Below are 27564 nucleotides of genomic sequence, written 5' to 3'. Positions count from 1 at the left end.
GGAGGAGGTGGTGGCGGTGAGGAGGAGGAGGAGGAGGAGGGCGGCACGGAGCCACGGCCGCGCTCCCCTGCCAGGGACCCTGCGTGCTGTGGCGGCGGCCGGCGCGGAGCCAGACCCCCGGGGGGCGCGGTGCGGGCGGGCTGAGGGCCACTCGCCGCCGCCTCAGGCTCTCGCAGCACCAGGAGCCGCGCCGTCCCCGCCGCCGCTGGGACTCCCTCCCCGGGCAGAGAGGGGGAGAATGACGGAGCTCCAGTCCGCCTTGCTACTGCGGAGACAACTAGCAGGTAGCCGGGCTGGCGGCCGGCGGGGGGGGGAAGGGAGGCGATCCGCTGCGGGGGGGGGGAAGCGGCGGGGAGGGGAGTGGAGGCCGGCCTCTCAGGGGCCGGGGGCCGGGGCCTGCGGTGGGGGAAGGGGCGCCGGCTCGGGGGAGGGGGCGGGCGGCCGGCGGGGTGGGGAGGTGTGTGTGAGGGGGAAGGGGAGATTACGGCCCCCCCCCTCGCCGCTCTCCTGCCCAGCCGGGAGCTGAGGGAACTAGGCCGAGGGGGGGAGGGGGAGCCTGCCTGGCGATCGCTGCCAGGGGAGCCGGGGGGAGGGGTGCGGAGGGCCGTCATGGCGGGGGGGGAGCGTTTCCTTCGCTGCCCCCGTCCCGTCAGGGAAGTGGGGGTTGGCAACGGCCCTGCTCGCCGGTGTCGTGTCCCTCCCTTCCCCCACCCCCCCACCCCCCCGCCCTGTGCCTGGCAGCCTCCCCGATCTCTCTTGCGGCCCTGTCTTCCCGGGGCCCGGCGGGGTGGGGGGCGGGAGAAGGGAGCCCGAGCTTTCCTCCCCGCAGCGTGGGGGATATGTGCGGGGAAGTCTCCGTGGTGTGAGGGGATGTTTGTCAGGCCCCGCCAAGAAGCGGAGGAGGGAGAGTTCCCCCACCCCCCTGGAAACGGTACTTCAGGCCCGGGGTGAATCGCCCCACTACGCACACCTTCCTGTGGGGACCTGAGGTGCCCCCGTCCCGCCTCCCCTCGCCGGCTCCCACCCTCACCTCCCGTGCCCTGCGCCGGGGAGGGCGGGCCGGGAGGGGGAGGCCGCTTCCCCCTTTGTTGTCAGGAGAAGAGCCGGGGGCTCTGCAGGCTCGGACGGGGGTGGGTGGGTGGGAAGAGGACCGGGCAGCACCGGGATCCGGGGGGGGGGGGGGGGGGGGCTGGTGTGGGGGGCTGCCCGCCGCGTGCTGCGAGGGGGGAGCCGGCGGGGAGGGGCGAGGGGGTCCGCCGGGGGCGAGAGGGCGGGCCGGGTGCGGGGAAGGAGGAGTTGGGAGCCTGGGCTCGGGGACAGGAAGGGCCGGAGCGCCGGGTCCCGGGCCCGCCGGCGAGGCGGGAGCGCGGCGGAGGGGAGCGGGTGGCAGCTTGGCTCCGCGACGCGAGTCGTTGCCGTCGCCGGGCGCCCGCCCTCTCCCTTTGTCCCCGGGCGGGCGGGCGGCCGTGCGCGCTGGCCCTGCCTGGCCCACCGCCGCCGAAGGGACCTGGCTCGGCTCGGCCCGGCCCGGCCCGGCGGCGCGCATGCGCGGGGCCGCCCGGGCGGCGGGGCGCACAATGCAGCTCCATGTGTCGCTCGCTGCCAGATTTAAAGAGAAACGAGCCGGCAGCCGGGTGCGGCGAGGAGCCTGCCGCCGCTCCCTCCCCCACTCGCACATGTTCCCCCGCATCCTCTGCCGTCTGGGTTTCTGCGGCTGGGGTAAAGTAAACCCCTCGAGAAAGCGCACAGGGCTGTCCGGCACCTTGGGCGAATCTGATTGCCTTTTTCGTCCCGTACGTAAAAATTGCTCCGTACCCAGATAAGGAAACGTGTGCTAGGTGCACCTAAACTCGGGCAAATGCAGCGCCGGGTGAAGTGTGCTGAGTAGCCCTAGAAGGGGATGGGGTCAGTGGGTGGCACTGGCATTCCTGGAGGAGGATTTTAGCCTGAGACTTCAGTAATGTCTTCGAAAGCGTGAGGGTGGAAAACAACATTGTTGGCAATAAGGAGGTGAAGTTGCATAACCAGGTATAGCAAGCTAGATGATGAGTGTTTTGCATCTCTGGCACTATCTTCAGGTTTTAGTTGATGATAAGTTTGAGAAACTTCACGGTAGTTAACTATTAGCACAGGATTTTTTACGCCTTCAAGGTGACATCCTTTAAAAAAAATATAATCTCACACATACTGCAGCTGTGCTCCTGAACTTAAGTGTGCACCTCTTAATGCCTTAATGCGTTAAGTTGTTACTGGCATTCAGTGAGGTGTCTGTGTGTTCGGATATGCTAATAACACTAGGTATAGCCTTACTGCAGGAACTCCAGAATGGATTTGATGTGAAGCTTCTCTTTCCTATAAGTGATCCCTCTAGGGAAGCAATAGTGTAGAATAGTTGCGCTTGAACTTGGTAAAAATGAGCATTTGGTAACCTAATATAGTTCTTTGGCTGTCTGGAATTTCTCTTAACCAACTAATTGTGCTCTGTGAAAGAAAGTTTGACATTTAGCTGAAGCCTCTTGATAACAAGTATTAGCTGTCAGCTTCTGTTGTGTAGTTTTGTTTTTTCTTGTCTTGTGAGGTCTTAAGACCTTCTGTAAGCACAGGCTGGTTGGATATATAAGTAGGCTTGTAGACTGTTAAGTTTGGGAATTGACTTCTGTTTACCTTTCTGCTCACTCTTTTCTGAAGGCTTCATGTGTAACGGTAAAAATTGGTAAGCTTTTCCAGTTGCCCCTCTTACTGGTACTGATTCAACTGTATTGACTGAAGTACTGCAACCATTTGCATGTAACCTGCAACTCTTTTGAGTTTTTTTTTTTTGTGTTTTAAGTAATATTAGTGCCTTTGGTATCCTTTTACGTGTATTAAAAAAAAATTGAGACAGTATTAAAAGTGATTATGGGTGTGTGTATGTAAGTATGGTGGGTACTGAAGAAGAGTCTTGAACTCTTCAAAAGTCCTATCTGGAGTTAAGTGACCTGAGAAAGAAAATAGTTTCTTTTATATGTGATAACCTAAGCAACATCTGAACTGAGCTGAAACTAGACTCTGACATTGCTTTTTCTGATGGCAGGCTACTTGAAGTCGCAATGCAGAGACTGAGCTTCATGATGTCTCATCTTCCTTACCTACTGCTGACTGTCTTCTTCCAAGTCTCAGCTGCTCCAGTGTATCCCTTTGTTTACACACACACTACTTACTCTACCTCAGAACAAAAATCAGCATTGTGGTATTCTTTCCCTGGGTGGGCTGATACTTCAGTCCTTCTGCTACATGCAGCTTTTGTGTTGTATCAAGTGTGGTGAGTCTTTGGGTTGTACCTAGTGGTTGGGTTTTGGAGGACAGCAAACAGACAGTGGGTATGAGTTATGTGATCTAAACTAGTTTAAATTGCTGTAGATAACTTATTCATCAAATTAGCATTATTCAAGCATAAGAGATCTGAAGTCGGAGCTATTAGACTTGGAGCAAGACATCCAGAAGCAAGGGATGTTGAAGGGGGAATCTGAAACCCATATAATGGTGGAGCAGTTGAGGAGTACAAAAAATTTTTAATGGGTGAGACCCTAGATAGCTCTTTGCAATGGCAAGAGGAAAAAAACAGTGACAGGAGGAGAAAGGAATGTAGAACAGTAGCTCTTGGAACAGTTACCTATTTTGTCATCTTTATCCTTTGGTTCTTAATAAAGGCATTATGGGGAAAATGGGTGTCTATGGCATGTAGCACTTTAATGAGTTGTTTTAATTCTTGAAGACTTTGTTAAAGTGAAGGTCAAGTGGTAAGTCTTCTTGATTGTCATTGAGACTTAAAACCAAGGGACTTATCAAAACACAGAACTAAACTTGACAACGTAGTTCCAGGTTGCTCCAATAAGTATATGAAGACAGACTTCTATTTTTTCTGGAGCAACCTAGCTTGTATTGTAACTTGTAACAGGTAACTAGTATCACTGCACCATATATACAACCTGCTTGTCAACTTAAGTGGCATGTTCTGGATGTTGATAATGCTCTAAGAGAAGGGATATTCAATGATAGTCACAAAATACAACTTCTAGTTAGTTGCGGGTTGGTTTTTGTTTTGGTGTTTGGTGTCCCCCCCCCCCAAATACTAAGTAGGTTCATAGTGCTAATGAAATATTGAGCTATATCACCAAGGAATTAGTATTGTTGCTGTTTTTATATTGACATGTGTTTACCCCCATTTAGGCACAAGAACAGTTCAAATCAAGATAGAACTTTGGGTAGTTTTTATTTGTTTTCTTTTAAGTGTTTAAAGGAAGTGGTGAGTGGGGATCTCTGACTACTAAAGCCAGTTAGAGTGCTAGTCTAACTAGCTAGGGCTGAAGTGAGGTTCTTCTCTATGGATATCTGTGAAGCTAAATGGCTCTGCCTTCTCAAATCAGCTTAATTGTAAGCTCTAGCAACATCTGGAAATATCTTAATATTCAATAAACATATTTGTCATATTTGTTCTTACAGATGTGGTGGTGGGTTTTTTTAAGGAGAAAGGTACTTTAATGTGGATTGGTAATGATGTGAAATAGAAGCCATGATTTGTCCGTTTCTTCTTGTGGGTAAGGTACAGGAAAAACTAAAAGAATATAGTGCCTCTGAACTTCCCAAAAAAGTCAACAGCAAGTATGTAGATTAGTATAGCACTAGATTAGCAGAGTTCAACTCCCAAGGGACGTGGGGGGAGGATAAACTGTATTCTCTGTACCGCCCCAAAACTTTATGCTCTTTAAAAAGAGGCAGGAGACAACTGAGAGTGTAAAGCTTCTTTTCCAGTCTCCAGAGCTGTCAAGCCCAAGGGTTTTGCAGACTGAAGCATTTCTCTGAATGCTTTTATTTCATCTTTCTGCCAGATCCTTGCTGACACAGAGACTTGTTAGAGTAGGCAGACTTGTCTAGTTCGACCAGCAAAATCATGTAGGGAGGATGCAGTTAAGTTGGTAGTGCACAGCGGAACCAGAAGTGCGAGTCCTCTAACATAAACATGGATCACTGAGAACAAGGGAATAACCATGTGTTGGCCGAAATTGCACAGTGTTGTAAATATTCCCCAATTTACGATACAGGAAAACCCACGTTAAAATTTTTCTCAAATATGAGAAACATGGCATTATTTCAGCTTAAAGTGTATACAGCTCCCACTTCAAAGCAAAAATGTCTAATTAAAAATCAAACAAGTTGGAAAACTGTATTAAATACTTAATGTGACGGTTCAGTTTTTACTTCCTTGCGTGGAAAAATCTTGCAGTGTAATGTTGAGCTAGTTGAATTTCTGGCAATTACATAGGATTTACTTTTAAAATATTTGAGTAATGAATTCTGAGGGAATTACGGAATTAGGATCACTTTATAGATCGAAGCTGAGGTGGCATATCTCTTGAGTGGCTGGTGATACAAGAAGCCTTTGTTTATGGTTGAGTACTGGCTTATAGTAGGTTTGTCTACAAGATAATAACTTGAGTGGCACTGATCTGAAGTATTAAGTTGATACTAGTCTGCCTACTAGCTTCCTTGGAGAGGTCTGTTTGGTCAGTAATATTCTGCATTATCCTGAATAGTTAAGACTCCAAGGTCCTGCACATGTCAAACTTAACTTCAATATCACTTAAAATGCTATAACACCCCCCCCATTTTTTTTTTTTTTAAAAGGACTCTTTCATATTTTTGGATAACCATCAATCGTCATTGATGCTTTTTGAGATGCTTAGATACAGCATGTGTGTACTGCTCATCTTAACACTCTTGAAGTGTAGAGCCCCATTATAGCAGATAAGAGAATCCTGTTTCTTGTGAGGATGTGTTGACAGAATCATCAAAGCTACCTTGCTCATGCTGACTTTATAGATAAAACACATGCCTTGTTATAGTGACTACAGTCTGAGCAGTTCAAGCAGCCCAAATTTCTGTTGCACTGCAAATAACAATGGATGTAACTTGTGGCAAACTTTACTAGCTGCACGTTAGTTCTTCCAATGTTCCTCTTGCAGAAATAAGCTGAAATCTGCTTCTTCAAAGAAAGACTATTTATGACAGCAGTCACAAGAGCAAAAATTCAGGGATGCTGGCAGTTTTTGAAAGTGAGGTTTAGCTGAACCTCAGAATGGAGGGGCTTGATGACTCAACCAGTTGCTTGAACAAGATGAAGCAATAATAACCTGCTTCATAAGCTTATTCCTTGATGGGGTAGCTATAGTCACAGCCAGTTGGCTTTGGCTAGGTCAGTTTACTAATCTTTCAGGGAAAGAACCAAGCTTCCCATAAACTGAGTTCTTTCCTTCTCTGCTCCCACCCCAAACAAGGCATTGTAAGTTACACCAAAGTATGGATATATCTGGATCTGACAGTAAAGTGATTTCTTTCTGTTCTGTTAGAGAATAGTGGAATGGGAGAATGCTCCTTATTTCACAGGATCTCCAGCAGCAACCTTAGTACCTACTGAGAAAATACTTGCATTAGAAGAATTTCTGCTTTATTGGCAAGATCTTTATTTAGAGATGTTAAATCACCCAAATCCTGCTTAAAATGTCTTGCCTTGTGTGATTGATAGTGATTCCAACTTTAGTATTAAAGAATTACCTGCTGCAGAACTGTAAACTGTAAGGATTTGTTGATTTGCTATAAATTATTTTGTTTTTGTTTTGTTTGAGAAGCTGATCTGGGATAAATCAAGTAGAGTGAATAGCCTTCAAATAAAACTGTATGTTGTAATTATAACTGATTCTGCCTTGACTCTTCTGTATCTCTTTGTGATTTTTTTTAAATGCAAGAAAGACTTGGAATGGGACATGCATATTCAACTAAGATAGGATTACTTGGTCGCTTCTGTGGTTGGTACAAGTTGTTGTTGTTTAGTTCCCCCAAAGTGCTATTCTAAACAGCTTGGAAATAAGTGAACTATGTAGGTAGAACTTGTTTGCCTCAAATAGGCATTCTGCTAAATTTTCTTCCTCTGATGTGTTTAATGCAGCCTCTGTTTTGATCTAAAATACAGCATTTTGCTTCCATTGTAGAGATTGGGTCCTAATGAAGTGGAACTGAAAGGTGGCTGCTGTTCTGAAAGTATGAACTGACTGAATACTAAAATGAGTGTACAAAGTTAGGTGCCTGGAGAAAGAAGAGCAGGTGGCTTGGGTGAGGAAGAGGGCATGTGACTCTTGAAACTCGCGCTGTCTGCTTTTTGTCCCAACATATGGGAACAGAATCTGGGTAACACTTCACATGCAGGCCTGTGCTCTCACCATGCTGCACCTGCTCTGTGCTTCAGTTTTCAGTGGTATGTGGATATCTGTCAGTAGACTGGTCTTGGCAAGATCTTTCACTTAAGGAATCTAGTAGGTCTGAGCTTTAGGCTGCCCTGCAAGTGTAAATGTTCATATTTGCTTCTCCTTCCTACTCTCAGGTCCAAGGCATATCAGCTGGAACAGAGATCAGATATCCAGACCTTGTAAGAACGCTAAGTATAGCAATCTAATTGAAATAGGATTCCATAAAAATAACTGCTCTCCTGGGCATGAATGTTAACAGTGCTTGTACAGGTTTAGAATAATAGTAAAGACTTTTTGATGCAAACCCTTTGTAAAGGCTTTCACATACAGTCTTTCTGTATGTGAATTGTTAGTTAAGGGAAACCTATTTCCATGCAGTCATCACAATACCTAGTAGGTCAAGCTGGCTGTTTTCTTAGCTGGCTTGCACTTGGTGCTGATCTAAAAGATGATGCTGTCAGGAATCACTTAGAGAAATGTCTTGAAACAATTCTGAATAACAATGTAGCTCAAATTAGGATATGCAAACCTGTTATTCATATTCTAAGCAAGAGAGAAAACAAGCTGGAAAAGTGTCCTTGACTTGCACAACAACTTACACATCTGATGAGGAAAGCTTCTGATGAACTCTTCAGATGTTAATATCTCCCTATGGCATAGTCTAGTGATGCAGACTTTCTAGTGGATTTCCTAGAATCGTTTTGTGTTCTTGTGTGTAAACCACACGTATCCTAGAGCTCTTAGCTCTGTTCAACAGTGCTGTTTCATGACTGATGTGTATATGACTGCTCAGAAGATACTTGGATGGAATTTTTTTGTAGCTTTAGTCTGTTGGTAATTTGCAAACAGCTGTTAAGAAGTTAACTAACTTCTGCTGTCCTTGCTAAACTCAACTACATTAATACAACTGGCACCTAGGATGACACTTGTCTTGCCAAATTCTAGCGGTTTTATGCAGTAGACATCTGAAGCTCTGTAGGCGGCTTTGTAGGTGAGAGAAATAAGTACATGTAGAGTGTGATTCATCTGACCTGGTTTTGACATCTGCTTTGGGATGAGATGATCATGGAGTCTCAGGAACTACTTATCCTGATAAAAATCTCTATTGAATGCTGCTGAGGGTGACTGTCTCAAATACAGGCAGATGCACATACCCACCTAATCTTGTCTGACTCTCAAGAGTGGAAATGTGCATTAGACACTGAGGACAAAATGAAGGTGGCATTTCTGTTATACTGAGTGGGATAGATGAATGTGGCCCTGTGCTACAGTTGACTCTCTATGGGCAAACCACTGAATGTTTCCTGGTGAAATACTTGCTTTCTTTCAGATGTGGACTTCAGAATCAGGGTTCTTCCAATCCTTTTTAACTATCCTTGTTTTCCTTGTTCTTACCTTCCTCATACCAATTCCCCCCAAAGTTCAGACCTTACTGGGATTTTTTTTTAACAAACCTGTTCAACCTCCATTTTAACCTGGGTGATGTAACAGTGCTAGATTCTGGTGTGATGGGATACACAGCATGCTTCAAGCAGTCTAGCCAGAGAGGGCTCTTCAAGAAACAGTTTATCTCAATTTCTACCAAAATTATATGACTGATATTAATTTGAGCATATGTTCTAAACTTACTGCTGAGAATCTTAATGCTGGAAGTGTAAGTATTTAAAAACTTTAAACAATACTGTGGAATTCAAAGCTTTTCATCAGTATGTGTTGTATTTCCAGTGTTTTGTGGGAGCTGATTTGGACAGGAAGGTAACTGGAACACCGCCTTCATATTGAGAGAAAAGACTTATGGCTTTAGCAGGCAAACTGTGCTCCACAGTTACTTAAGTTGCTGACTTCAGACACTTAATGGCAAACACGTTGTGGGGAGGGGGAAAGAGACCTTCCGTCTTCTGTGTATGGTAAGCGTGGGATGTTGGAAGAGGACTGGTTTGAGTGTGTGTACACAGAAGGCCTCTATGTATGAAGAGTGCTGCAGGAACAGGTCATCCCTCTTCTTTACCCGAGTCATAAAGATCCCTGTCTTTATGACTTGGGTAAAATGGAGCATGGGAACAGATCTTGGGCTAGGTAAACTGGGTTGCCAGGTCAGATCAGTAGCTGTATATCTCTGGTCTAAGAGACTGTGAGACACTGTGAGAGCTGGCTTTGAGACCTTTAAGTTGAGCTCGAGTGTAAAGGAGCATTGACAATGTCTATCGGTGGCCACCTCCATGGACTTAAGGGTCTATGGGGAACTCCTTAAGAACCAAAACAGTACCAAAGACCTGCAAGCTTCTGGTTAGTGTGTTAATCAGTTTTCAACTAAATAGCTAACCTGAACTTTCAATTGTCTGTCTTCAGGTATGCCACAACTTGTGAACATGGAGCTACAGAACATATGCAATCAAGAAACTCTATTCTTAGCTTATGTCTAGAATAATGTGACAACTTACTAGTACCAGAGAAACTTGACTAGATAAAGACTGGAATTCTTTTACTATAACCTTAATCCCCAGACCTGTAGTGGCAGTTAGAGGAGCTACCGCTTCTTCACTTTGGGCTAGTGCTGCTGTTGTCTTGTTTGCAGAGCTGAGCTGTGGCTCTGGCTAGGAAGTTGATTGGGACTAAAAACAAAAATCAAACAAGAAACCCCCCAGCCTTGTCCTCCATCCTTCCAAAACCTGCTTCACTGAGCAAATCCTTGGAAGGCTCTACAGTTATAGCTGAGGAGATGGCAAACAAAGCATGTTGATGCAGCAGTGCACGAATCTGTGTAGCACTGCACTGAGATGATTTCTGTGACCAACTTGCCTGCTAATGCTAACTATACAACCATTCCTACAAATTCTCTGAACGGAGAGAATTAGATTTGTAGATGTCTGTAATGCTGCCCTTTTCAATAGGGGGTGACACATGGAGCACTGGAAACTAGTTATTTGCCAGGCTAAAGTTAAGAGTCACATCTAAAGCTGCTACTGAACTGGTTGGTAGAATCTTTTCTTCATGGGTTTGTTTTTACTGCTTCAGTCTCAGTCCAGAATAATTACAATGTCCTTCTGAGACTAAAACTGTTCTGTCTTAATTGCTATCTTATTTGTTACTGCCACAGTGGCTACCAGGAGTGTGTGCATATCTCATGCTATGTTTTGTCTGAACTTTTTGGATGAGCTTGTAGAGCAAGACAGAACATGATGAAAGTAGATAATATGGAGAGCTCTGGAGTACATCTGTGTGAGGAGATCATGTTACTTTATCATTATCTCAGCCCTAATCTTCTAGAATCAGAGACTTACAGCTGGGTATGCAGGCAGAAAGGAAAGTCTTGGAAATCACAGCTGACCAAGTAATGTAACTACATGGAAGTCATAGCTTGGGGTATGGAGAAGAGTCTAGAACAATGGTTTTTGGTCTGTGCAGTTGTTAGAAGCTCCTGGACTAGTGCTGAGACTCACAAAAGGCAACCAAGAAAAAACAAGCCTAATGTATAGCAAGTGTAAAGCTCTAATACAGTCTGCTTGTTCTGAGAACTGTGTGTAAGTCAGCTAGATGATTTCTCCAGAAGCCTTAGCTAGGACCTGGGCTGTCCAGTCTCTGTTTTTTGTGCAGGACTCAATCCACTGGCTGCACAAAACTCAACCACTGTGTAACTTACTAAAGAGGCTGCTGTTAAAAATAATGTAGAAGCTTATATTTTTGAAAGCTTTGTACTGTAATAGAGCTTAAAATACTCTGAAGTGTTCATATGCAGTGGCTGGCTGGGTGAAACGTCAAACTGACAAGTTTAGATGCCGTACATAGCTGCTCCATGTAGCCATGGGGTTCTTTCTGCTTAGTCATTTTTGTTGACGCGGTTTTGCTTTTGGATTGGTGAAAATCTCTTGGCTTATATAAAGGCAGTTTTAGTGAGTGAGGGAACATCAGTAGCTTGGTGTAAACTAAACACGGAAGCTGGAAGCACAGCTTATGGTACTGTGTTGGCTCAAGTTTAAGGCAATGGTAACTTAGTTCTGCTTTAGTAAGAGCTAAAATGCTAAAGCAGCACTGTGTTTTGTTGGCAGATGATGTGGGACAGTAGGCATTGAACATTAAAGTCTGTTCTGGACTTAACTCTGTTGGATTATGGGCTTTTAGTCTTCGCCTCCCAGATCAGGTATTGGTTCAGGACTGGGATTAAAGGAACTGAATGTCTAATTTATAAGCAGCCACAGGATTCTGTTCCCAGTATGTTTCTGCTTGGCAGCTGTCCAGGTTTGTGCCGCTTTGGCTGTTGGCTGCTGCTTGAGCTGTGAAGGACTCTACCTGAAACTGCTTCTAGACAGAATGTAAGATTTTTTTTTTGTCTGGGAAGAAAAATTTCTATTATATTAAACTATCAGAAATGTAGAAAATATTGGCAGAAATACTAAACCATAGAGTGTAATATATAGTAGTAGCAAGTAAATTGCACTTATTTAGGCAAGGAGGTGATGGAAATGTGTTAATGTACTCGTTTACATTTAAAAGTACATTATATCTTTACCTAAACAAGAATTCTCAAAGAAAAACTAAGCGTTGAAAAAACAATGTAAAGGGATCCTGTTCTTTATAGGTATCTGACTTCTCTGCTTTTCTAGGATTTGTAGGCTAGCGCTTCAGCAGGGCTTTGTAGAGGACCTGCACCAAGAGCTTGTTTCCCCTCTCCCTGCCTGGGGGAGGGAGTTGAATCCTTTGCTTTATGAAGCGTATTCATCATCCATGTGTTCATCTAGGAAAACTGTTCAGGCTGCAAATAGTTAACTACTGTAGTTGGTAGGAAATGACAGACGCAGAGAACAGGTGTCTCATTTTCTTGAGTGCAGTGTCAGTGTCACCAGAGGCTCTGGTTGGTGGGCAGCAGTCCCTCTGCCTAGCAGCAGACTTCTGTGACTGTGAGCACTGTGTGTGCTCCTTTCTTGCCATGATGGCATCACTTCTCATTTGGGATTTTGGTGCATGGATTTCACTACTGTGTGAGTCTCAACTCATGAAGAGATAGGTGGTACTGCTAGTTAACTTTTCTGATATGCAGCATTGGCTATATCCAGGGGAAAACCCAAAACCAAACAAACCCTAGGCTTCAGTGTTTGCAAGTTTTAATGAGTAGCAGCTCTTAGCTATCCATGGTAAGGCAGCCAAGGGTGATGTTTTTCATGTCCCAGTTTGAAACTTGCCTGAGATTTCCTTTTTTGTCTGCCAACCAGCCATTAGTTGATGTTCAGTTTAGCATAAGTAATCTGGATGGAAAAGCTCATTTTAACTTGCCTATGGTAATTCTACATACCTCTAGTGTAGAAGGGGCCTGAGCTTATGTCCATTGTTTTACCTCAAGTTAAAGTATTTGTGCAAGCAGTAGGTATTTGAACTATGCTTCAGTATTGCTACCGTGGAAGGAAAATGAGAACCTTGTACAAGCAGAGACTGATGCCACTTCCTGTAAAAGAAGTACTATCATAATTTGCTTTATAGGCAACATCCTCTAAGCAAATCTCCATAACTGCTGTAACTGAAGATTTTTGTCAATGGCTGTCCCTTTCATACAGTTTACAGATTTTCTGCATTACAAGAGTTGGCATCCAGCAGTCTTATTCCTTCTCACAAGACGTCTTGCAATATAGTGCTGCAAAGTCTTAGGTATGAGTCAGAGTGTAGGAGCTGCCTTTCATTTGGAACAAGTACATGAACAATGTTTCAAAGGACTTAAGGATAAAAAAAATTATTTGGAGGCTGAGACAGATGTAAAAAGAAATTGAAATAGCACGAATCAAGAAATAAGAGAGAAAATGTGTATGTTGGACTCAAATAGTGTGGCATATTTAAATGAGAGAAGCATGCTGAATTTTCCAGAGTCTTAATTTCTGGCAGGCTTGTTTACTGTCTTATCAATGAGAAGTGATAACTATCAAACAATAAGGAAGTTAAGTGTGTGCAGCTTCAGTTAGAGCAGCTTGTACAGAACTTGGCATAAACCGTCTTCTCCCTGTGGAAATGCAAAAATCTGTGTTTTTTCAGGCTTAAATTCAAGTTTAGAAGTGTTAAGGTGAGATACTCTAATATTTTCACTTTCTGTTGACTTCTGTAGTTATGCTGGATATTCTGTATTACAATATTAATATAATAATTGAAAGGATGACTTAATTGTCCTGAACAGAGGTGGGGTTTTTGCACAAGCAATAGACAATATTTTTATATAGAATCCTGCATGGAAAAAGCAGGTTTTATTCAACTACTAACGTGGTGGAACTTTTAATATCTGATGCTGGAGGAATGTCTGTAGTAGGGAGGTAGTGGTGAAGTCCTTAATTCATGTGAGATACTTACCTAGTCTCTCTGCCCTTTTCACCTAAAATTAAATACAGCTGTTACTCAAGCTCATGCAGCTGTTTCCACAGTTTCATAGATGCCAGAGGGTGAAAATTGGTCTGCTTAGTGGAGGTGTGGCCATGCTATGGTTTTTGGGCTTGAAGTTTGCATCTTGGTTAGAACCTGTGATACTACCATTTGTTTCAGGCATCGTCTTGAGAAAACATGATTTGGTTCAATACCTAAGTCTTTGTCCTGCAACTTGGAAAGTGAATGGTTGACCTCCTCGGTTGACTAAACCCTTGCTGAGTAGCTGCTAAGAAAAGCCCTTCCAATATGTTTCTTGGGATTTTAGCATTGAGTCATCTATGTGGATAAAGTTGCTTCTGAATTACCAATGGCCAAGCAAAGTTGGTATTCCTGCTATCTACCTCTTCATGACCTTGGGCCTTCATGTGAGCTGAGCATTCTCTTTTCCCTGTGTGGACATAGACTCTTCTGTGACTTGATTCTTCTTGCATTTTTTTTAACCATGCTTAAGTAGTGAAGAACTTACCTGGCAAACAGTGACTGCAAGCTTATGGGCAAGTCAGTTTGGACTTAATGGTAGCCTTTGCTCCATAAAGGTATAAGGTTCTCACTTGAAGCTCCGCTGTGTGTACCTGAGGGGGTTATAAGGACCTCTGAACTGAAGTCTGTAATGCCTAGAAATCAGCACAAAATAGAGCTATTGGATTTATAAAGAGGGAATATGTAGACTAACTACTGTGGAATATAATAATGGGGGGCTGTATAATATCAGACAGGAGTTAAAGTAAATGCAGTAGTAATAGTAAAACAAAACAAAAAATCCCTAATTTAACCTGGAAATTACTGACCAGTTGGAGGAATAACTTCTCCCCTATGTACTGCTGGAGACGCTGGATCAAGAATTTAAATTTGGCATTATTATGGCATTTAAATTTAGGTTTTGACCTGAAGCTGTAGGTTGAGACATTCTCTCCCTCCCCCAGCTGAATTTTAGACAGAACTCATTTGAGGTGTTTATTTCCAAATCTGAGACTCTTTCCTGGAGCAGGGTGAAAACAAACTCAGTAGACTTTACATCTATGTCTGATTTTTGCACAGCTATTTCCAGATGAGCCTTCTATCTGGCAGTAACTATATGAAGAAGCCTATAAACTTAGAATCGTGTATTGCTTATCACTAGTGGATAAAACTGTGAAACAAAAGAAAAAATAAACACCCCATAACCTAAACAGCATAACAGCTTATCTTCTATGCTGTCTTCTAGCAGTTCAGATAAATTGCTGTCTCCAGAATGCACTGGGCACACGTCTCAAATACTTTCAGATTCTGAAAGAAATCATATAAGGGAAGTAGGATGTTAGTTTTAAGTAAAAACATAGTGTGACTTTGTTCTTCTTTTTAATATTTTCTAGAGTTAGATAGACTTCAGTTTAATCTGGCTCCTCAGGGTTCTTATAAAGCAGTATGGCTTTTTTTATTAGCAGAAGATCTGTTTTCTGACTTGCACACAGACTGTCCCACAGTTCTGAGTTTTGGCCCTTCTGCTCATGATGTACTTAGATAGTTTTAGAGTCAGACTATGGGTCTCGGCTCTGGCAGCATGCTGTTGTGTGTGGTAGGGAGTTGAGGATAATCACCCAGGCCATAAATCTTATCAGTAGTCACCAAATCACTGGAAGTCATGGGGTTTTTTGGTCACATATAGAGGCATGAGCAAAACCAGCAAATGCATATCATAGACACCTAAAGTCACTCTTAAATTCTTTTTCCTACACAGAGCTCAACAAAAATCCAGTGGAAGGCTTTTCAGCGGGCTTAATAGATGACAATGATCTTTATCGATGGGAAGTCCTTATTATTGGTCCTCCAGATACACTATAGTAAGTACTGATACTTATACAGAAACTTAAGTGAACTTGGATGTACTAGTTCCAGTTTGGTCTAAGTGAGTAGAAGTTAACCTAAATCTTCATACTAAGTTAGGTAATGCTGTTCTGTTGTTAGTAAAACACCTGTAAACAGTTGAATTTGCTATATAGAAGTTCTAAACTGCTTTGCTCTCCTGGGAAAATGCAACACTGATTCCTTTTTGTACTTGTGTAGAAGTGAGGAAGAATAAGCTATACTTAAAAGAAAGCTTCTGTTTTCTTACTCATTTAGGTAGGCATGTATAACCCACTATTTGCTGTTATTGCTGTGAGGCTCTAGCTGATAGTACAGTTTTAAACCATTACAACTTCATGCTGGTGATTTGTAGGAAAATATTCAAGAGGGTTGTAGTTGAGGAAACTGCAGCAGACCATAGAATTAGCCTCAAGTCTTGACAGTTTGAGGTGGGAGAACTTGCTAGTGTGACCTAGACTACATTGGGGTTGATCAAATTTGAATTGATGGCAAACCTTGCACAGTGGGCTTCATTCAAAAAGCTTATATCTTTATCCTAAGGACTGGGTTCTTTAATTGACATTTGAACACAAAACTATGCAGTTCATACAGTAACTTCTTTTCCTGGACCTTGTTAGCTGTGTTTTTGCACTGCTATATACATGAATATACCTATATATGCACTCTGGCAGATGCAGTGTGGTTGATTTTGTTGTGTGTTTTTGTTTTTGTGGTTTTTTTTTCGTTTGGTGGGTTTTGGGTTTTTTTTCTTGGTTTTTGTTGGTGGTGTGTTTTTTTTTTTTTTTTTTTTTTTTTTTTTAAAAAGAGCTCTGGCAAATCGAGAGAACTATTTTTCTTTCTCATAGAGATTATATATGGTAATCTACTCTAGCTCCCGGGAAAAGGTTCTATGCCCAGAAGAAGTCAGTTTAAAGTGTAGCTCTTGAAGATGAACTCTGTTCTCCTTCATTAAGCTGTTCCAGTGGTAAATTACTGATGCAAAAAGCCTAGTGACATTTACTTGAGGTCAGTTTTAGTTCCAACATGAAGTTGCTGTATACCTCTGTCTGCAGACTTCTGAATAAGTACTTAAGCACCGTAATTGAATTGCTTTGCTTCTCCTCAAGCTCACTACATTGTGATTCTCAAGTCTTGCATGAGATGAATTCTCCAACTTCTGTTGACCTGTTCTGAACAGTCTTCTAGTGGCTCTAGTAGCCATTTTATAAATACTGTCAGTAAAGAAATGTTGCTTTTAATTGAACCTCTTCTCACATGTTAAAAATTGCAATAGCATTTTTTTCCCACTTCAGTAAGGTGCTGAGCTTGTTTTGAGGCTTTTAGGCAAGAAGGTCTCTTCTGTTCCAGTCCCAACTTGCTGCTTTTCAAGGTAGTATTATACTGAATCCTTCTTCCCTGGTCCATTTTTATGAGGACAGTAGAACATAATAGTTTACCTTAACCGGGCGGTTCAAAGTTTTCAAACTTTAGTGTCATTCCTGGTCTCACTTTATTCCGAGTTTACCTAAAAAGACTTTAGACTCAGTACATGACTCTACTGACAGGAATATTGCAAAAAATGGTACTGACCTCCCTTAATTGACAGCTGTACTTCATTAACTGGTTTCTAATGTGTATCCAATTAAAGAGCTGCATTTATATGTAGATGAGGAGCAACCAGGGATGCCATACAGCCTAGTAGCTTTAGGATCTGCTCCTTCAAAAAGGGAAAGAAGAACTTTTTCTCTTTGCAAGGAAGGACTTAACTGGTTTGGGGCTATCAGCAACTGTAACCTAACTCTTCTTTGTCTTGACTAGTATGGATGTTAAAATAGCCAGTGTTTCTGGATTTCTTACCCTTTCCAGGATCCAGGACTCTTTGGAAACTGCCTTAAATCTTCTGGAAAAGGAATGCTGTGGGTTCAGATCCCCTCAGCTGCTTTATTTTAAGAGCCAAGTCACTTGGTTCTAGTGCTTTTTGGGGCTGGGGGTGTTTTGTGGGTTTTTTGTTTGGTTTTTTTTGAGATGCTAGAATTGCACATCTTCTGGTTCATGGGGGTAAAACTTGTTATTTTCTCAGTAGCCTGTGGGCTTTGGATACTGACTCCTACTCATTTACAAATACAGGGAAAAAAATGGCACGAACAGGTTTTTTACACCAATTCTTTTGTCTGTGTGGCTACTGAGAAGTAGCTTGTCATTGCACACCTTGTGCCACCTTCTTTGGAGGTTATGTTCCAGTTTTTGTATTCTGTGCCTTTACAATTTCAAATTGTTACAAACTTCAGTTACGAGAAATGACATGGCAGGGCAAATGTTACAGTACTTAAATTAGTGAGGTATTCTATCTGTAAGGCTTTCCATTTAATATAGGCCTTCCCATATTTCAAAAGGGACTATTCCTGGGTATTGAAACCTAGCTATTCAAAAAAAGAAAAAACCAACACACTGTTACCTTAGTTAAATATGGGCATGTAACTCCACATAAAAACTGGATGTCTCTTGTTTATTATTGTTTTCCAGTTTAGTGGGTAACTGTAATGCAGAACACCTCACTGTCATGTCTGAGTCACTTTAGCTTAGCCTTGAAAAGGTAGTATTGGAAGTCTTTTTACGAAGTACTGCTGTAGACACAACTATACAGCTTTCAGTAACTTTTCACTGAGGCTTACTGCTGCAGGCTGATACCAAGAAATTAGGACTGATGTGCCTGAAGGAAAAGAAAATAAACAGGTATCTACTGGGCTGTACCTGAGAAGGGGAGTTACTGGCAATACTTTTTTTTTCTGTTAATGTACTGGGAGGAAGAATGCAAGTTGTAATTGCAGATGGTGAATTTCTTGGCAGTTTTTTGATTATTTTTTTCTTTCTTTTCCCTTTTCGTGTGTGTTTTCCCTTCTGGAACATCATCCTAATTCTAAAAAAGATACAGTGTTGGGGAACTGGCAGTATCTTGTGAAAGGATCTTCTCAATCTAGAAACTCTTTGCATTGCATATGCAAATGTTGGTATTGTTAATTACCAACATGATGTTAAGCTGTGTGAGGGATAAACTTAGAGCTTTTGATACATCAGTAAGTTCCAATCTTCACTTTAAGCTTACAAGAAACTCTACTAAGATATTTTTGATTCCCCAGTGAAGGTGGTGTTTTCAAGGCTCATCTTACTTTTCCAAAAGACTATCCACTGAGGCCGCCAAAAATGAAATTCATCACAGAAATCTGGCATCCGAATGGTAAGAAATGTCAAAGTTTCAATTTCTTTTCACAATTAAGAACTAAAATGCGGTGAGGACAAATGGATACACTTCTGTTCATGTTAGAAATATGAAACTCTGCATTTACTTTGCCGTCTTCACTTCATAAAACTCTTCACAGCAGAGGTTTTAATAGTGCTGTGTGAAAGACTGCTCCTAAAGTATATTCAGAAGCTACTGAAAGTAGCTTCTTGAATTCTTGGTAACTGTTCAGGGATTTCTTTTATTTTTTTTCTAAGTGCAAAATTCTGGTTTGAGGAGAAACTTGAGTTCTATAGCTGCCTTTTATTATACCTTCAAATATTTCATCTTAGTGTTACTAACTCAGCAGTTCAGTATAGAGGGTCCAAGGTTGTCCTCCTCTGGTGAAGCATGAAAGGAGGCATCTTTTAGTCCCTCCAAAGAACTCTCCTCATAATGTTTGATTTACTTATGGACTGCTGGACATAGATGGGAAGGTAAAATAAAATGGAAGAGGGTTTTTACTGGGAAGGAGGAATGCTCTTCAGTCTCTAAAGTAATTATTGAAGTTGTAGATGTTGAAAGCTGGGAGGAGACAAGCACAGTGCTCCCATCACAAGGGACAGAAGGAATATTTTGATGCTGTGTCAGTTTTAGCTCCAGAAATATCAGAGTACTTGTCAAGCAGTTTCTAATTCCAGCAGCTTAAATCATATTCCAGTATATTGCAGTAATATTCGGCTGATTCTGTTGCTGTGGAAAAGATGTCGCTCTGTAGTTTGCTGAACTTAACAGAAAAAGCTTTAGTGGAAGCCTATCTAAATAGTCTTGAAAGTTGCAGCATTATGTTAGAAATAAGTTCTTCCTCCCCATGTGCCCTCTCTGCCAGAAGTCCAGGCATAATAACAGGCTTCCACCAAGCTCTTGTTTATTACAGATGGAGTTCTGTAATAGTTAATTACTTTCTTTTTTTTATAAAGTGTCTTCACTAACATGTTTTCTGACTAGCTGTAGTGAAGATTAACAGTTCTATAACTATCCTGAAGAAATGCCAGTATGTTGTTCATTACTGAAATATGCCTTGTTCTATTTTGTAGTTGACAAGAATGGCGATGTCTGCATTTCAATTCTTCATGAGCCTGGAGAAGACAAATATGGCTATGAAAAACCTGAGGAACGCTGGCTTCCCATTCACACAGTGGAAACTATAATGATTAGTGTTATTTCTATGCTGGCGGATCCCAATGGTGATTCTCCTGCTAATGTTGATGCAGCGGTAAGATTTTTCTTGGGTCTGCCAGTTGTCTTCAGTGTAGAAACGTAAACTTGCAATGGAGTTTTGCTTCTATTTTGACAAACAGTACAGGAACTTTTGGAAGAACCTTTCATATCACAGCCTAAGGCTACCTTGTTGTTGGGAAAAGCGGTGATGTGAAACAGAATTACTTGTTAGCCCTGGGAAATTTCTTACAGATTGCAAAGGAAAGATGCTGTCAAATTTAATAGGTAGGGGTTTAATTTCTCCTATGCAATCATGCATTTATTTATAGTAAATAACTTGTGCACAGAGATATTTAATGGATAAACTTCAGCTCCTTTAGTCTTAAAAAATTCAAGGAAGCTGGCTGTAAAATCCTGTGTGGCTATATACATGTAGCAATTACAACTGCCGTTAAGTTTAGCTGCAGAAGTTAGCATATTCTGGAATGTTTTTGTTTCCTAGTATGTTATTACTGTAATGCAGCAAAATTTTTGTTCTGGAAATTATATAACCTGTTAGCAGATTTATTGATTTGAATGGAAGGAGAAAATGTGGTGGGGTCCCTCAGTATAATTACGTTGTGACTTTTTGCATCCACATCTCTACAGCAGTCTTCCTGGATCATGGATTAAAGCAGTAGGTTTGACTCCATAGGTCTGTGCTTTCAGAGTGTACTTGAAAGCTTCACTGGGCATCTGGCCTTTGACTCTGGAGGAAGTGTTGTCCCACACTAGAATGACTGGCTAAGGAGTGAGGAAGAATGGCCTGTTTTATAGTTGAAGATGAAGGTGAACTTGCAGTAAGGATTCTGTCATAAGTGAGATGCAAGTGTTTCATGCAGCGTAGTGTTTATGAAGCATGGCCTATTCTGCCTGAGTGTGTAAACACAGCTATCTGCTCTCTAGAAGAGTTGCATTTATAGCAGAATTGCAATTAGACTAATAACTATTTGCGGTGGGGAGAGAAAAAATTCTTAGTTCTGGGGGGGAGTAGGGGAACAGACTTCAGGCTCCATTCATCTGAGGTATGCCAACATGCTTTCCTTTGAATTAGTCTTGAATTGTGGTTCAGCAGTGACTAATACATGCTGTTCTCTCACAAAAGAGAAGTTCTAGGTCTTTTAACTGGGGGAGTGAGGAGAAGGGAGATAGTAATCAGAAGATGCAGAGTTTTCTTTGGAGGAATGTTAACCTGCTCTGTCAAGCTAGCTATACCTTCCCAAAGTGGGTGGGAGTTCAGTTTCCTGAAGCCTTTCATCTGCTATGCTGTTAGTATTTCCAAAGGCGGTTGAGCTCTGCTGAAAAATCATCATGGGAATAGTCTCATGTGGAACAAACTTAAGGGAAGGAAAACCAGAAACAAACACAAAAGTTGTAGTGAAGAATTCCCTCATTTAACATTCTTTTGAGTGTTGGACCTCCCCTGGTTGTGTCATGTTACTGCTGGAAACAAATACCCAGGACAACATATGGATGTTTTCTGCTGGCAAACCTGAGAGCACTGGAAGGAGCAAGTTATTAATGAAATGCTAAAAGTACAATTAGAATTCCTCAGTTTACAAACTCATGTATGTTGAATATAGCTGGCCTAACACTTTTAGCTATGCTTGTCACCTTCCTAGTATCACAAGCTTTTTAATCTTTATGTATTGTGCCCCATTCTCTGCCTGCTACTTCAGGAGTGATTTTTTTTTTTTTTTTTTTCCCTTTTCCTCAGAGAGATTTTGGATAGGAAACTATGAATTTATTTACCGAAACCTTAGCGTAAAGGTTGAAAATGTGTTAAGGAAACACAGCATTTTCTAGCACAGCTTGCAGGTATAAAAACTTAAATCCAAATCTGACTGTGAAGACAGTATGGAGGCATTGCTTTGGACGTTAGGAACTATTTTTGACTGTGGTATTAGATGTTCAAACTAACTTTTAAACTTAATGTGCTGCTTGAGCAGCTTAGCATCTTCTGCTAGACTGTAGATTGCATACTCTTCATCTTTACCAGAACATACTCATCAGGGTAATGAAGAATCAGCAGCTCATGTGCTTTATTCTGAGCTGCTATCAAGATGTCTTCTATTTGGTTTACTGAGTACAAGTTCACTGCAGCAGCAGTGTTTGGCAGCTACCAAAAGATACTTTGTCTGCTTTCATTAATTTCTAGTTTTAAAAGAATAAGGTGTTATAGGTAGGTCCCAGAATTACAGGAACAGGGGGTATACCTGCTTCCTGGAAAAATGAACTATGCATGTTGCAGTACTGTCTCTTGGAATGGGAGAAAAATGAAGGACAGGAGCCTGAATAGATATTGAGAAGCAAATAGAACAGTTAATGACCTAATATAAGGTTTTTGGAGAGATTGCTGTCAAACTGGAAACTTTGCTTGCTATTCAATTCTGAACACTTGCTTCATACAACTATAAATATAAAAGGCAGAAAAAACCCTAAGAATCTGAAGCTAGGAGGGCACAAATTTAATGCTTTTCTTGGCCTTAAGCCACCTTGTGTAAACTGTCCTATGTCCCAATCCAAGGAACCGAATGCTTGCTGTATTAATTGCTGAAAAAGAACAAATTAATTGGTAGCCTTATTTGTGCTTTCACTGGAAAGATAAGACATGCTGGGCTTTCCAACGTGCTGACTGGCTAGGTCAGCTTGGAGGTGGTGAATGTTAGGGTATGCCAGTTATCCTAATTTTCTCTCACTCAAATGTGCTACAACCTTCATTCCAAGTAGGGGGTGAAGAGGTGTTATGTGCCAGGTTGCTTCAGGTAAAACTGGTGTGTGTGGGTTTTTTGTTTGGTTTTTTGTTTTTTTTTTTTTTTTTTTTAAATCCCTTCCCTCACCCCTGCAGTAAGAATATATTGCTTATATCAAAAACTAAGAACTGTAGAACTTAATGAAATGAGGGGGTTTTCATATTTTCTCACCGCTTCTTGCCTAACTGTAAGGCAGTACCCAACATGTCAACCGTAGTCACATTGTATGATGCTCCTATGCTTTCATCTGAGCTCATCATAAGGCCTGCACAAAAAACTTTGAATTGGCTGCACTTTTTCCTGTGGGTTTTTGTGATACCATGGTGTGTACATCTCCAGGTTCAGACTTACCTCTTGCCTATCTTCCTGTTCATCTTTATCTTTGTCCTTCATCTATGCAGTTCTGAAATCAGATACCTGTCATAGAGACCATCCCCATAGGTGTGCTGAGTATTCTGTTAAGGTCTTTCTCATGGAGCCAATATCTTGTAGCCATATCTAACTAGGAGGTGTTTTCTTTCTAAGGACACTGCTGTGCTTCTTCTGAATACTGTGACTTCTGTATTTCTATCCTGGAGTGTCCTGGCTAGATTGAGATGGAGTTGAAACTGTCCTAAAAATCCTAGAATAACTACTAGCTCCACAGCAGCTGTGTACCTTTTTTTCATCACTGCAGTTTAAAGGCATTTTCTCTAACCTGTAACAATAGCTTGTCTACAGCTTGAGTTTGCTGCTCATTTGCAGGCTGAAGTAAATAGATTTCAGCCTAGAAATTGTGAAATATTGGTAGCCATCAGGTTAGTCCTGGATAATGTCTAAAACCTAAGGGGGAAAGACTGTGTCCTCACTGTCTTGTTTGTGAGCAGCTTGTGTAGAAACCTAGAGCAAGCTTTCAAAAGTCCTGAATGTCACAGGTTTTCAGTGACTAGCTCAATGACTGTAAGCAAATTTAGGTGTTGACTAGATGGCTAATGTCTGAAAATGTAAACACCAAGAGTCTTCCTAGAACTTGTACATTGTTATAGGACTGACATCTGAAAGCTGTCTATTCAATTACAGAAAGAATGGAGAGAAGACAGAAATGGAGAATTTAAAAGAAAAGTTGCCCGCTGTGTAAGAAAAAGCCAAGAAACTGCTTTTGAGTGACACTTATTCAGCAGCTAGTAGCTTCACTTTTTTCAGGGTAAGTATCCTTCTAAAGACAAGTCAGTTACCCGAGTTGAGGATTTCCTGCTTAAGTGTTGCTGAACTATTTTTTTTTTTTTCCTCTTCAAAAGCAAAAAAACCCAAATCTTTCTTCTCAGCTGCATGGTCTCAGTGGAGTTCTTTGGCTGTATGTGATACTGAAGACTAAAAGAATTTTCAAGTGCAGTAACAGCCCCTTCCGCCAAGATTGTTTTGCTTCTCTAGTACTCTTGCATTTGTGCTGTTCAGAAATTGAAGTTGAAGTTCTCTTTATCAGTATTCATCCTGCTTTATTAATAGTGCTTAGGAGTTACTAGAGCTGTAATAGAAGGGAATAATCATTCTTTAATGTTCATTATTGTGAAGAATACTTGTTTGAGTCTTAAAAGCATCCTGTCTTGCTATCTCAAGTTCATATATATATATATATATATATACACACATATATATATGGAGTTTATCTTGCAGATGTTGGTGGCATGTTGCATGTAGGTTTTAAGACTTTAGTGAGGTTGTTAGGAACCATTTGGAAAGGATTGCTTCAGGTATCTATGGAAATTGTAATAGAAAGTCTACTAGTATATCAGAAAGGATCAAGTTGAGATATTACTCATCAGTAATATCAAGAAAGATGGTGTTCTCTTCAGCAGCCCAAAAAACTTTATCAGGAATAGCTTCAGAAAAACAGCTATATTCTGCTTGAAAACAGAACTGTAGCGTATCTGAGAGCCTGGACAAGTTTTAACCTGAGAGTAGCTGATGTGATGCACTTCATGCCACCCTGTTACAAATGAGCTTCTGACTCAAGATACTTACACTGATTTGAACAATCTCATCCTAGTTTTAATGGGACTTCTTTTTTTAATTACAATAAGGTCTTGCAGAAAGCTCTGTATTAAAACATGGCCCTTAAATACCTGGCCTTTGGTCACTTTAATCTTGGTATGCCAACGAAAAACTTCCTCAACTAGCTAATAATTTCCCACTCTTGCTTTTCAAAGCAAAACAGACCTTTGTGTTGAAGCTGTCTTTTCTTAATGGTTGGTTTGGCAAATAAACTACTCTGAACCATTTGGCTGGGGAATCTCCAAACCATATGTACTAGTTAGCTTCACCATACAAAATCTGGGGGGGAGAAATACAGCACTGTATGTAGTTTAAAGGGGTTGTACTGTGTGAACAAATAGAACGGCTTACTAAATGTTCCTGCTGGTTAGTTTTGCTTCACTAAGGTTGTACAGGAGATGCTTCCTTTCTTATACTTTGTAAGAATTGTGGGGGTTGGGGGTTGGGGAAGGCTCCATCTTGTGACAAACTAGTACTGCAGTATCTCTTCTCTGCAGAAATGCTTTGATTGAATGGAATTTTTCCAGTATAGAGAAAGCATGAAAAATGCTTAATATTGATCAAAAGACTAAGCAAAGGAACTGAATGTCTTGTACAACTGCCTGTAACTAGAGCATAAGAATTGTTAATGCAGCTGACAGTTTTTTCTGTCTAAGAGAAAGGGAGTAACTGTGAGTAACACTCCAGAGTGTCCTTAACTAACCTCAGCTCTGTTGCCATGTTAAACTTGGCCATAGTGAAACAATGCTCATGACAGATATTTAAGTAATTGGCTGTGTTGCTTTTTTGGAAGGCAAAAGCTTTTCTAAGTCCTGGTGACTCCTGAGTGAGTGATGGGCAATGAACTGGATGAGAAGGGGCCATATAGCTGGCTTCAAACAAGCACAGTCTGACTTGGTAGCTGTCATGTTATTGCTTAATGAAGTACTGTTATGCCATTTTGTACTGCACTTTGCTGTTGAAGCAGCATCCATCCCTCACAGTAAGTGATGCACAGAAGTTTCAATGCTAAATCTACAAGTGTTTAGTCCTATGTGTGAATAATCAAATGTTTACACACTGTGCACTTGACAAGCAACACAAGTAACAGGAGCCTGAAAGTCTGATAGTTGAGCTTGGATACACAGTATGCTGAACTAACTCAAGTCTTTCTCAGGTGATGGTTTTGGATTTATCCATCTTCTGTTTTAGAGGTAGGTAAAGTTCTTGAACAAATAGTGATTATCTTCCTTGAGCTTGAAATACTATTTAACATCTTTAAAATAACTGAGGATGACAAGGGGTTTTATTTTAATACCTGTGATTTCTTTGTAGGTCTCCAATTGAGAAACATGGCACTGTTTTTTTCCTGCACTCTACCCACCTATTGCTGGACTTCTGTTGTTACAAGTTGGCAAACACTGGCTGGAACTGGGCTGCAATAAAACATGCCAGTTATCAATGCTGACAAGAGCCTAACAAGTGCCAACACAAGATGATTACGCATTTTGAAATCTAATGAACTGCTTTAACCTTCAGGAAGAATTGTAAAGATGTGTACATAGCACAACATGATCCGGATAATATATATACTGTTCATGTACATCCACAAATACACATTGTACCAAATAATGCTGTCTGTAGTTAGGAATAGAATCGTGTAAATTCTAAAGATTTTAGCAGGTTTTTCTCTCCCTATTCATTGTTTCCTATCAGTTCAAAAAAAAAAAACCACCCCAACAAAAACAACAACAACTTGTGAAGCATGTCAAACTAAACCTAATTAGGATAAAGTTGTTTTGTTTTTTTCCCTCCCCACTTAATTTCCTTTGACCCACTGAGGCTTAATTAAAATCTCTTGCTTATTAAAGTTTAGTATCTCTTTTTTGGTTTTTGGAAATGTGCTCCCTTTTATTTCCCCCATCAGAACTTAAAATTTTGCTAATTAAACCCTGAAAGGATTTGCTGTCAATTACTTGTGTCTTCTTTTATGTTGACCTTTGTAGTCTCAAAGGTACTTTTTTTTTCCCTTTTTTTTTTCTCCTTCCTACTCCTTTTCTAAACCCAATTGCGCATACTTCTTGAATTGGGTATAGCAATAAAACTGGCCATGGAGCACCCTTGAGCAGCCTGCTGGATTTTTAACTTCCAAGGGACTTGAGTGCTTTCATTTGGAAGTTCAGTTGACTAAGTTAGTCCAAGATAGAAATGAGCTGCTTTTTATGGGTGATTTTTTTTTTTCTTCTTCCTTTTTCATTGCCTGTTTGTGGGGCGGGGTGTGTGTGGGGGAGGCTTGTTTTTTCTCAAGGTTGAGTTTAAGCATGCACATCTGTAGGCTTTCAAATGACTAACTTCTGGGTTTGGTATCAAAATAGTTTCCCTCCTTTTCCCTTTTCTCTTTTCTGTGGCCCTTCATATTCTTTGCCTTCCACTTCAGAGTTTTCCTCACCTAATGTACAAAGAAAATTGCGATGTATATTTTCATGTAATTTGATTTTTGGAATTCTGTCACCTTCTGTAGTGAGTTCTTCCAAAAATATAATTTTTTCCAATAATAATGTGTCAAACTGGCTGTCTTGAGTACTGAAGTAGGAAGGGTAACTGCAGTTGGAGCACAACTTATCTGACCATCTTCAACAACATAACATTAGCAAACATTTGTTGAATTTTACGTACTGTATTTAATCTTTAAATAATTAAAAAGCAAACACCACACACCTTTCTTCCTCTTGTAACCATCTTTGGCTCTCTAGGGAGCAAATACTAATCTCGGAGTATCCAGTGACAAGAGTTCTCCAAGCCTACCTGAAATACCTTTCTACCA

The 27564-nt window shown here is 41.3% G+C and overlaps 1 protein-coding gene across 4 annotated transcripts; it reads left to right on the top strand.

The window, feature by feature from the left end:
* On the top strand, window positions 1-27457 carry UBE2G1 (ubiquitin conjugating enzyme E2 G1). Of its 4 annotated transcripts, none has more exons than XM_049802022.1 (7): window positions 23-284; window positions 3074-3301; window positions 15394-15496; window positions 18638-18735; window positions 19815-19993; window positions 23790-23913; window positions 26076-27457. In XM_049802022.1, exons 2-6 carry the CDS (start codon window positions 3274-3276, stop codon window positions 23874-23876), a joined length of 495 nt encoding a protein of 164 aa, XP_049657979.1. In that variant the 5' UTR covers window positions 23-284; window positions 3074-3273; the 3' UTR covers window positions 23877-23913; window positions 26076-27457. The 4 variants fall into 4 exon arrangements, 3 of the variants coding, with proteins under 3 accessions (XP_049657978.1, XP_049657979.1, XP_049657977.1); XR_007506254.1 differs by lacking the exons at window positions 23-284; window positions 3074-3301 and adding exons at window positions 788-931; window positions 25918-25954; XM_049802021.1 differs by lacking the exon at window positions 3074-3301 and having other exon boundaries at window positions 1-284.
* Window positions 27458-27564: the final 107 nt, after the last annotated feature.

The sequence above is a fragment of the Accipiter gentilis genome, chromosome 6 (genome assembly GCF_929443795.1).
Source record: "Accipiter gentilis chromosome 6, bAccGen1.1, whole genome shotgun sequence".
Classification (NCBI taxonomy): domain Eukaryota; kingdom Metazoa; phylum Chordata; class Aves; order Accipitriformes; family Accipitridae; genus Astur; species Astur gentilis.
The sequence above is the reverse complement of the archived record's forward strand: the minus strand, read 5'-3'. Positions and strand labels throughout refer to the sequence as shown.

What these genes read in the sequence shown, in the direction of transcription:
- UBE2G1 (XM_049802020.1), top strand. Translation starts at nt 871, where the DNA reads ATGTTTGTCAGGCCCCGCCAAGAAGCGGAGGAGGGAGAGTTCCCCCAC. An exon ending in CCCCCACCCCCCTGGAAACG is followed by an intron (nt 932 to 15,393) that starts GTACTTCAGGCC and finishes TTTCCTACACAG; the next exon opens with AGCTCAACAAAAATCCAGTG. An exon ending in GGTCCTCCAGATACACTATA is followed by an intron (nt 15,497 to 18,637) that starts GTAAGTACTGAT and finishes TTGATTCCCCAG; the next exon opens with TGAAGGTGGTGTTTTCAAGG.